The following is a 12,059-nucleotide window of genomic DNA, read 5'->3' as shown; positions in this document are numbered from 1 at the left end:
TTGCAGTCACAAAGAACCCCTTAGTTGTAGTCCAATCAGGAGTTCCTTGGGAAGCCTTTTATGTGGTCATTCAGGGACCTGCATCTAGTGGCTTTCCTGGAGCCCTTAAAGTCCTCCATAAGATCTTCTGTGTCTTGTCAGGAGGTGAGGGAATAGAGAACATGGGGGATTCTGCTGGGGGCTTTAGGGACCAGGAAATGGCTGAAACTTCTCACAGTCCATTAGCGATAATTCAGTCCCATGGGTCCGGCGCAGTGGCTTACACCTGTAATCCCAGCATGTTGGGAGGCTGAGGTGGGCTAATCACCTGAGGTCAGGAGTTGGAGACCAGCCTGGCCAACATGGTAAAACCCCATCTCTACTAAAAATGCAAAAATTAGCCAGACATGGTGGTTTGTGGCTGTAGTCCCATTGCTCAGGAGGTTGAGGCACAAGAATCGCTTGAACCCAGGAGACAGAAGTTGCAGTGAGCCGAGAACATGCCACTGCACTCCAGCCTAGGTGACAGAGCAAGCCTCTGTCTCAAAAAGAAAAAAAAAAGAATTCAGTCATGTGGCCCATATAACTAACTGCAGGGAAACATAATTTATTTTCCCAGATACATAATTTAGCTGTGTGTGCAGAAAGGAAGGCAGCAGGATTTGATGAGCACACCTGCCCTGTGCTGAAGGTGACACCATTTTGCTGTCTTTCTCCCTAAAACCTTCAGGGATTCCTTGTTGCCTAACAAATTTAGAATCGGCTCTTCACATTTTAAGGCTCTTTTCAGTATGACCCTAGCCTCTTCTTCCAGCTAAACCAGCCACTTCCTGACTCCCAAGCACACCCTACCCTTCCCTTCTTCCATGCCTTTACTCCACTGCTTTCTTCTGCCTAGGGCATCCTCCTTCTCTTATTCTTGAAATTGCATCAGTCATTCATGGTCCATGAAGAAGTCACTTATTCTTCATTCCCATGGTCTGCCTTACATTGGGGACCTGTTTACTGGTCTCATCCCCATCTCCAGGCTCCATTTTGTATCACAGCCTCTAGGAAATGCCTGAGAGAGTATTCAGTTAAATATTTGTTCAGTTGAGTTAAATAATTTTATTTAAATTATTTCCTTAAAAAAAATAAGATGTATTTTTATAGTAGCTTTTCCCTTTTTTTTTTAAGAAACACTTTGTGGTAGTGGTTCTCAAATGACGGCGAGTATAAAAATTACTTGGGGGAACTTATTAAAAGTATTGTGATTCCTCCAAGATTTTAATTCTATACATCTTATGTCTCTGATGTTGAGCCCTAGCATCTGAGTTTTTAATAAGTGCTGATGGAGGAGGGAGGATTTGGATCCCATGGCACCTGGACTGGATTTTCAGAAAGATTGCAATGTGATGCTGGTCATTGTATCCATTAATGGACTGTTATTACCTTTCTTTAACAAAACAGATCAGTTTGTTTACAAAGGAACAGGTAGTGCACGGAACAGTAAAAATCAAGATGTTTGTCATATCGCCTTTGGATCCAAAGTTCTTGGGCCACCTCCACTCTCTGGCAGAAGGAATAACATGAGGATATCCAGCGAGGTAGGAGCAAGGTTTGAAGAGTTTATCTAAGCACAATTGACCTGGTAAGGGAAGACTTTCTTCCCCTTGTAGTGGGAGGGAGGGAGAGACAGACAGACACGACATGACATGCCAAAAGCAGAAGGCATGAATAAATTTGGAAGAGAAATTACAGATTTTAAAAGACTTCAAAAGAGTTTCCTTTGTGTCACGTCAACATAATTAACATTTTTGAGTATTCTTTTCATTAAATATGTTCACAAAATTTAAAGGCAAATATAGGTGAGCATGTTTGCCATCTCCTTCAGAGAAAGAGTTGGATCATAACTAGACACCTTACAATGAACAGATTCTCAAATGTTAGGTTTTTTATTTTTAATTTCCTCTGAATTTCTGACATATGCAGTGATTTTTAATTCAGCTTCTACCTACTGAAGATGGAGTGTAGCAAATAAGCACATTTTAATTTATGTGTCTAGGAGACTTGCATGTCTTCTATTTTATCTCGTTATTTTTCTCTTTCCCTTTCTAATTTTCTGTAATAATTTCCCTTTTCCTCACTTCTTAACCTCATTTTCTCTAGTTTTTTTCTCACTCTTCATTGGTCCAAATTTTATTTTGACTATGTAGCTTCTACAGAAAACAAATGTAGTGGCTATATTTTAAAATGTATAGATTCATTTCTTATCTTTACAGACAGTGAGATCCGTTGGGTCCAGAAATAACCGATCATGCCAGCCGTCCACTGTAGAGAAATGTGTTAATGGTACAGAAGTGTCAGCCTTACTGATATCTGAGTCTGAGGAGCAAGGAAATAAAGAAAACATTCGCCAGATAAAGCAGACTAAACCTATTCATGGTAAGAAAGAATCATGCATAAAGATTGATAGCTAGTGAAAATAGTGAGAAATATTCTTGTTAAGATAAATCAGAAGTTATATTCAAGTCTAGATGTTATATCTAGAGAATTGTCATTTAATAATGAAAAGGGTGGTGGATTTTGAAATATGTTTTAAATTCTCATATTAGCTTCTAAAATCATTCTATTTTCTCCACTATTTCAACTTGCTATAATACCCTATGTTTTTATTTTATGATAACTGATGCAGAAATAAAATAGCATTCCATTATCACTATGTTTTGGAAATGCCATGTGCATTTTATGTGTTCTTAGCTTAATTTTATATTTTAATTAATCTCTTACATTTGTAAAGTACTCTTTCTTTTCACAACAACAAAAATAAAATTTAAAAAACCCTGTAGTGAAAAAGGATTTTTGTCTCATTTTATAAATTGAGATTTAAAGGCAAGCAAAGAATGTGAAATTTAAGTTCATTTTATTTGATTTAGAAATTATCACTATCACAGAAAATTTTCCTCTCGAAGTATGAAGCTGAGATAAGGAAATTAATAAATAGATATCCAGTCCCAGCTGCCTGTCAGTGAGACCTTGATCAAGCTTTTTAAATGCTGTGAACCTCAGTTTTCTCCCCTGTAAAATGGGAGTGGCATTACTACTGGCACTAATACCAATAATAAATAGCAGGTGCCTCAAAGGGTCATTGCGAGAATTCAAAGGAACAACCAGTTAAGTGCATAATATTGCACCAAGAAATTCAGCATTCAGGAAATGTTAAATGCTGCTATGATTATTATTATTGCAAAATTAAATCATACTTAAAAAGTCTTCTTCAAGTTTGACCTCCATTCTCCAGGGATCCTTTGGAAGCTGCTCTCTAAGCTCTTGTTGAATGTATAGTTATCTACACTTCCTGTTTTAAAGGAAGAATTAGTTTTTCTGTGTTGGCTGTCAATTTCAATTTTTTTAATGTTTTTTAATATACCATGTGGTCTTATTAACATTAGTAAAATTACTTTAGCCCTCTATAAGGTTATACTACATGAATAAAGTATGTCAATAATTTTGAAAGCCTGATAGGATCCCAATATTGGAATAGGAAAAAATACCTATTTTCTATGAAGTTGTAGTTTTGATACACTTTGTATCTTCAAGTTATGTCAGAATTATACATGAATATTTTCATTATACTGATAATTGTATTTACTGAGTTACTTCAAGCCATATAGCACTTTCTGTTCTGGTTTTGTTCTTTGATATGAAAATGTAGCAGCCAATCTACATAATATGCATCCGCATCCCCCTCAAGGACCATCAGCAGATAAGAATAATAACAGAAGAAGATTATGGTTAAAAAGCACCAGCAGAGAAAGGACAGAAACACCCAGCGGTATGGCACCATTTCAATCCTATCTTATAGCTGTATATTATTCAGGGCAATGGAATCTGTCTCTGCAGGTTGTAAATTTCAAAGGATTATGAACCAATCCATTTAAAATATAAATGTCTGTTCTACATGGATTATAGGAAACAAATTTTCTGCAAAAGAATTGCTTTAGAGCTCTAACGGAGATTTGCTGGATTAAATAGACATAGACGGTACCACAGAAATAAAGGAATTCCTACTTGTACTCTCAAAGACTAAATAAGCTTAAATTATGTTTTTTTAAAAATGGTCCAAACTTGATAGAAGTTCCCACTAGTAGACTTTACTAAAACTGAACTTTATTATAATTTTTATGTTTCATTTGTGTCTTTTTAAATTGGGCTCTTTTCAGATTGTTGTTTATACTTGCTGTCTCTCCCTTTGGATTCTTCACCATATGATATACTGTAGGTTAAAATTTAAACTCTTTGCAACCAGTAAAGCACTAGACAAACATGTGGCCATTGTAGTTACTCCCTTAAATATTATATTTGAGGCATGAATATATAGATTAGTATATATCAGTCTATCCTGGATCCCACGCAGGGTTTTACGTACACATCTGTTAGCATAATTTCTCAAAAATATAAGATTCCTGGGTTGGCTGAATTTTAGCCTGCTAGGTTTCATGCTTTTCATGAAAGAGCAGATAGAAAATTAATTTTGCAGTAATGCCTTAAGATCCATTTTCTTAACATGCTGCTGAAAAAACCTTGTTCAAAAAGCTTGGTCATAAATTCTCATTTATTAAGAATTATAATTTAAAGAAAACTCACTTCACTTTATGTGGAACCCAAGGAAAAAAATATAAGATCCTTTAAAAATTTTATGGGTTTTGGCATTTTTTAATCACATATTGTAAAACTTAAATCGAAAATATCCCTGTGCAAGTATCAAAGATTTTAAGGTGAACCTCTATAAAAATGCAGCTTAAAACAGTCTACTGAAAAAAAAAACTGCATTCAATTCATGTTGTTACCTCTAATTTGCTTTTAATCAGATAGTAAAGTATACCAAAGTAAACCGTTATTCAAAATTTACTTTTTATAAATTTCAAAAGAAGTAATAGCATGAAAAATATTTATTTCAATAAAGGCAGCTCTTCAGGAAATAATAGGAATGAAGATAAAGCATCAACTGGCCTCACTACTGTGTCCCAACAAGGAGCAGAGCTGTTGAACTCCATCACTCTAGGACCCCAGTCTCCTGATCAATCAGGTTGGCATCTTCATTACACCATATCTGGTCATAATTAATAAAATATAAATATGGCAAATATTTAAAATCCAGTCATTTTGAAAAGTGATGATGCAGCCAATTTGCTAAAATGTGTAAGTTTTTGTAAATCTCCTTATTTAACCTCACTTTTATGTCAAACATTAATGGATGAAAGAGTATTTTTTTATTTTCAAGCTTTAATGGTCATCCTTTTCACAACAAAAGTTTAAAACTGACATTTTTCCATGACACTGTCACCCTCCCCAAAGATGATCAATTGTTGCATTTCTCCAGTCCTCTTTATAATGGAGATGGTTGGAGCTGAGAGCATTAAGCTCAGCAACATATCTTACCTAGCAGGTGTGTGCTACTTTTACAAAGGCAAATTGTTTTTGAGCAAGGGGAAAAAGAAAATAAATGAAAATTGTTTGTGGTTTGTCAGTCTTATTTATGCAATGCTGAAAACTTCATTAAAATGTTAGGTGCAATTAGTGTCTCTAGCATAAATCTGACTGTGTAGAAAAACTAATTAGATGTTTAGGTGATCATTCTTGCATTTATCTTGTTTGCTGCAATATTGTGATTACACAGTAATTTACATATTTTTCTAAGAAAACACACCAAATTATTCATTACAATTGATATGGAAATACTTGAGGTAAAACTGCAAATTCCATAAAAAGCATGTGGCAGTGAGATAATTACAGTTAGTTTGGTGTAAAACACCCTTTTTACTTTGACTTTTTTACAGTTTATAATATGTTTGGCAATAGGTCATACAAATTGTTTAAGTGCATAATGAAGATTCCTAGTATCTTTTCCAGTGTTTCCTTCACATGTCCATATACAAAATGCAACCTATTGGCTTTTGTAACATTTTTCAGCTCTTGTAAAGCACCTAATTTGCTTACAAAGGATCTGCCATGTACCCAGCACCATGCAAAGGAGTTTGCTGTCCAAAATAGGGGAGCCCAGTGAACCAGTTTAGTTCACTGGCCCACAGCTACAGTGACTCAGGACCATATTCCCCTGCACCCGTCTGTGAAGGTGGGCAGAAGAACTACACTCAGCCTGCCATTGGCCATATGCCTATAGACTCATGTCCCTCAGTATATGAAAGCCTTGTCCCTCGTAGATTTTCTCTAAAAGGTATACATTGATCACCCTTTTTACAGGCAAGTTATGTTATGTAATGATAGTCTTAAGTTACAAAACAGATAAATACATTTGTGTTTTAGTTGTGCTATCAAAGTTCTTTTTATTAAAGATTTTTGTGGGTTCTTTTGCTTTTGTATCATAGGCTTTAGGGTTCCAAATCTTAAATCTCTTTTGGTTACTTTTATTGTGATCATAAATATAATACGATTCAAGAATAAGGTGTAAAATTATCATGACTACACTGTGGTTCTGCAAGATTTACCAATGAAATAAGCTGGGGGAAAAAAAAGCAAACTTCAAGAAAAATAGACTACATTGAGAAAATGCGCAACTTTTTCCTACTGTCATTCTAAAGAAGAAAGCATGCTTTTAATGATATCACTATCAAGATTTGTCCTTTTCAATGTGTCAGGATCATAGAGCTATAAACTCTATCTCAATGTAGTATAAAAGATTGAAGTCCTTAAAGTTTTTATAAAATCTATATTTCCCAGTAGTAGTGTACAGTATTTTAAAGAAAAAAATTATATGCTAAAAGATTTTTCATATCAAAACATTCTGTCTTACAAACTTAAACATAAAGGCCTTTTTCACCCAGCAGAATCCACTGCTCAAATTAGCAAATATGTCTGTGTATTTATTATTACTTGAAAAGGCTACTTGATTTGGTCTGTGAATTGTTCTGTTTGAATCAGTGGAATGGAGAGAAAATGACTGCCAACCTTTTCATGGTTTCCTCTCCTCCATGATTTGTAATCTGAATAAAGACCAGATACTTTGTTTAAAGAAGCTGGTTAAGTAGTCTGTCCTCCTGCAGTTAAAAGGAGATATTAATAACTCAACCCCTTTTAAATTTGGAAGACTTTCCCCCTCTGGAATGTCAAATTAATAAGGTTGTCCTATAAAGAACTTGCTGCAAGACAGTTGATAATTATTTCAGACTTATAAAATTCCTGGTCAGTGTTTCAACTCATATGGAGAGGAAGTGCAAATGAGTTGCCGGTAGCTAAAGGCACTGATATATGGGTAGAATGTTTAGCAGGTTACAAGATGGTGGATAAATTGCCTTCCTTGGTTTTTGCATTATTTGATAAATCTGTTTCGACAACAAGAAATTTTAGCCTAACTACCTGCCTAAAATAACACTTTTATGGAGCACTGCTCTAATTTTTGTCATCTTTTCCAACTATCAGATGAGTGGATCTTTCCTGAAAATGCTGATCACATTTCACATCTGGCATCTAGCAGACAGTCTTTACTTCTGGATGATGACTCCTGCAATCCATCACACCTGTGTCTGGAAGCCAGCAAGGACAGTGAACATGACCAGCAGGCAGAGGAATCTCAGAGTGTTCCAAAGGACATTTTCACTTTTTCATCAAGACCACGATCAGCACCTCATGGAAAGACTCAGACTATGTCCCCAGAGGAGCTCTCATTTATTTTGGATCTAAAAGAGGATAACAGTGTGACAAGCAGAGACACCCAATCAGAGGATGATTTTTACGGTGGTGACAGCAGTGAAAAGGTACATTCCTTGATAAGTGAAGTAGTCTTGAAGCACAGTTATTCCATTAGCTCCAATAAGCACTAAAACAAGTTGAAATGAAAGAGGGAAAATCAACTGCTATTTATAAAAATGCAACAGATTGCCATGTCAGTCAACGGTTGCATTAGGTTGTTATGGTAACTTTAAACTACTGTCTTTTTTTTTAATTAACAGTCAGCTGATTTCATTTTTAATTATAGAAACGAGTTTTTGGTTTCTTTCTGTTTTTTCACTTTAATCTTTGTCTCACAGAATGAAAAATGGTATGCAGTTTAGAGATATGGTAGCAAGACCAGTAAAACATTGAGAACACATTGTTCTGGATCTCTGGGGAAATTGTGTTGCAGTTGCTAAGCTTTTTAAATTGATGGTTTTCTGGCTTCCTTACTCCTCTGCCATCTTTTCACCTTAGACCTATTAGGACTCATTATTTTCCATATGGTCCCTGAATTTGAAGAGTTGTGCCAATTAAAGTTGAGATAATGAGTCATGGATTAGTGCTGGGATTTGCCCTACAGGAGGCTTTCTGTTTGGAATTATTTAGATTACAAATATATCCTATAAATTAGTAAATTCATAAAAAGTTTAAAACTATGTCAAATCAAACTGAAAATAGTTTAAAAATATTTGTTTAAAACCTAGTACGTTGATAACTTTTTCCCCATATGAAATGCATTTATTTGTGGAATTTCTTCAGCTTTATTTATAATGATGGTCATTCATGCTTTCTGGAAAAAATTATTCTAAAAGCAGAATACAATCAGCTTTAGGGTTAGTGAAAACGTACAAAGCACTTCTATATAGATACTATAGAAATAACTAGAAAACCTTTTTATATGTGCCCACAAAATGTTTTTATAACTATAACTGATTGAGAATCCCTTTTTGGACAGTGAGGCACAGATTAAGTCCATAGCACCAACCTTCGGAGGCCGCTGAGAATATAGTGGGCTTGCTTAAGCAGTAATAATGGGTTTTTCCAACTTTTAATGAGTTTCTTCAGTAAAGGGCATGGAGGATCCTTTTTCACAATATTCTTGCTTCTGAGTGTGATGAAACAATTAGTCGTACCAAACATAAACCTACTCAAATCCTTTTATGCATAGTAGTACATTTGATGCTAGCATTTTAAGTGTTGCTGCTGAACACATTTGTTCCTTTCACCTTGAATAACGTAAAACTATAAAAATATGGACGTTTGTCTTCAGCACTTAATGTCCTCATCCCACTGATAATCCTTCCATGGTATAAACTGGCTAATTCACTTAATTTTATGAATAGAATAGGCTCATCCCCTTCCCACATGCACAGCACCATCTTTCTTACTACCCCAAAAACATCAGTCTAATAGTGGGCATTTCATGGCAGGTGGGAAATGGTAGTTCTCTGGAAAACTATGAGGGAAGTATTATGGGTAACTGCCCTTTAAGTAACACCCCATGAAGGTCTTACCTCTTCCATCTATAGAAAGGCTAAGCCTTTAGGAGAAACAATAGAGAGTTTCATGGGAAAATGAAGAATAGCAGCTCTGAATATTTTAATTTGATATCACTTAATGCTTTCTTTTGTTGTAGCTACTCTGTCTCTGACATACTTCACCGTTATTATGCAGATGTATATTTATTACCAACTACATAAAATTGAAAACAAATTTATCATGCATTACCCAAGCTTTCACTGGCAGGGCTATCTGGTCACTGTGCCATGCCCATCAAGGTGACCAGTCGCATATGGCTAGAGCCTGTGCTGAGACCATCTCATTGCCAACACTAGCACCGGCCAACATTTAGTCAGAGCCTATTAAGAGTGGCAGCCAGAGATACAGGAGAAGCTTGCCACATTGTCAAGCTTTGGGGTTTGTTTTTACAGAAACTAACAAGATATAAACTAAGATATAAAAACAGGACCAACAAAAATGCTAGGCTATATATTTAACAAGTTTTAGAATGTGCAATGACCTCTTCGTAACAAAATTGGATTTTTTTCTACTTTTGTATTTTTGGTAATTTCTTTTCCTGGAGGATAACTTCTTTTATTTATTAATTGTATAAATCAATGGGAAATTAGGCTACATGTTTACACTGTTTATTTACATATAGTCTTTGAAGAAAAATGAGTTTAGTTAATTAAGGCATCCTTATTATTAATTGCCTTATTTTAGAATGTTATATCCTTACCTTTATAATTATACTTCAGGAAAACATAATGTCAAGCTGTAAATAACGGTGGACAAGTGAATAACAATTATATTACTTACTGTGCTTGAAGTTTATAACTTGCCATTAAAATACTTTATTTGATGTTAGGCCACTGAGTATTTTTAAGGAAAATTAGATGTATTCAGTAACATATAAACTAGACAAAATTAAATCATATTAGGATAGAAGAAAAGTACACATACAATAGTAGAAGCTAATTAAAATTAGCTTTCAGTGACACATTGTCTTTGTAATTGAAGTTACTAATCATTAATTCACATCTGAGAGCTTAGTGTTGGAGCCTCAAAAGTATTAATTTTTTGCATATACTCTTACCTTACTCTTTGCTTTATTATATATTTTATCCCTAGGCAGCCTATATCCTAATATTTCTGACACTCAATTAATTTTGAAGTTGTTCTTATTTGAAAAATGTACTACAGAAACAATATTTCATAGTAAGCTATAAAATCAAGACTACCATGTAAAATGAATTTTTTAGGAAAGCTATTAAAATAGAGTGCCTTTCATATTATTGCAACATCTGAAAAAACAAAAGCATGCAACTGTTATTGTCTCTATTTTATATTTTATGTTATTATTCCTATCATGGCTTCTAGTGTACACACTTGGTTTTGCAACTTGAAATCATTAGCCATTTATTAATATTTTATTATTCCCCTACTTCAGGTTTTTACCTGGAAATACTACCATATTTTCCCTGAATTCTGGTTATGTATCACATATTGAAGCAGATATTTGCAAGGACAAGTAATTTGTCTTGTATAACAGTCCAAATTGGAACATTTGGACTCCCAAAATTATTCATATTTGGACATGAATTATGTGGACTGACTACCTATAGTGTTCAGATTAGCCAGAAGGCTTTCATATCTTCTCTCCATCTAACTCTATGGAAGCCCGCAAAGAATAAATATATGAACAACAGATTATAAGGGCCATTTTAGTCCACCCTCCCAGCTTTCTTGCTGCCATTACTTTCAAGACTTTTTTTTTAGCAGTCAGTAGTTAAGCTATTTTATATTATATACTTTTGATAGCATATATTGCTGGATTATACTATAAAACACTCACCCCTACATACTTGAGTAATGATTTTTTTTAGATGGAGTCTTGCTCTGTTCCAGGCTGGAGTGCAGTGGTGCAATCTCAGCTCACGGCAACCTCTGACTGCCTGGTTGAAACGATTCTCCAGCCTCAGCCTCTTGAGTATCTGGGATTACAGGCATGCATCCCCATGCCTGACTAATTTTTGTATTTTTAGTAGAGACAGGGTTTCATCATGTTGGCCAGGATGGTCTCGATCTCCTGACCTTGTGATCCCCCCACCTCGGCCTCCCAAAGTGATGGGATTACAGGTGTGAGCCACCGCACCCAGGCAAGTAATAATTTTTAATTCCTTTCTCACACACACTTACAAACACATAAGGAAAGAATATTTAGTTCACAGTGGTCTTCTTATATTTCTGTGTAGCCTTTAGATATTTTTAAATTTTAGTTTATGTGTTGGAAAAATAAATGGAAAGGGTTTATTTTAATATTTTGCCTTGCATTTTTATTCCCATGTATTATGAATTAGAACATAACATACTCTGTAGACCTACCAGTCAAATTAATATTTATTCTGTATGAGTAATCTTTTTAGGCTGTTCACATCTACATGTCTTTATTATTATCTACTGAAGCTTTTTTCTAAAAAAGTCACAGTTCTCTCGGTTCTTGTGACTTGGCTTTGCATTGTTATAAGAAGATAAAGAAGGTTACAAAATGCTTGTCTATTTGCAATCTAATATTCCACCATTTTTGCTAAATGATAGAAATCTTGCAGATAAGCATTTGGTTGAAGATAGTAGTTTTTACAAGAAATCTTTAAAGTATTGTCAGTTAAAAGAACATGAAGTCAGATTTGATGGAAAGATGGCTGAATCGGAACAGCTCTGGTCTGCAGCTCCCAGAGAGACCAATGCAGAAAGCAGATGATTTCTCTATTTCCAATGAGGTTCTCAGTGCATCTCATGTGAAGTGGTTGGACAGTGGGTGCAGTCCAAAGAGGGCAAGCCAAAGCAGGGTGGGGCATTGCGTCATG

The 12,059-nt window shown here is 35.0% G+C and overlaps 1 protein-coding gene across 32 annotated transcripts in view; it reads left to right on the top strand.

Annotated features, from left to right (window-relative positions):
- CFAP20DC (CFAP20 domain containing) overlaps positions 1-12,059 on the top strand; it is a 352,305-nt gene that overhangs the window by 186,578 nt on the left and 153,668 nt on the right. For 25 of the 32 annotated variants that reach the window (XR_004734664.3, XR_013527405.1, XR_013527404.1 and 22 more), the window contains 5 exons: positions 1,429-1,565; positions 2,241-2,403; positions 3,674-3,793; positions 4,925-5,047; positions 7,399-7,733. Coding sequence is in view for 26 of the 32 variants with exons in the window: in XM_035275961.3 (XP_035131852.2) it covers positions 1,429-1,565; positions 2,241-2,403; positions 3,674-3,793; positions 4,925-5,047; positions 7,399-7,733 (878 nt within the window). In the remaining 6 variants the exon portion in view is untranslated. The remainder of the gene's footprint in view (positions 1-1,428; positions 1,566-2,240; positions 2,404-3,673; positions 3,794-4,924; positions 5,048-7,398; positions 7,734-12,059) is intronic. The other 7 variants (XM_035275960.3, XM_008981919.5, XM_078351343.1 and 4 more) reach the window with 4 other exon arrangements.

This window comes from Callithrix jacchus, chromosome 15, assembly GCF_049354715.1.
Source record: "Callithrix jacchus isolate 240 chromosome 15, calJac240_pri, whole genome shotgun sequence".
NCBI classification, from domain to species: Eukaryota; Metazoa; Chordata; class Mammalia; order Primates; family Cebidae; genus Callithrix; species Callithrix jacchus.
This window is presented reverse-complemented; position numbering and strand designations above follow the sequence as displayed.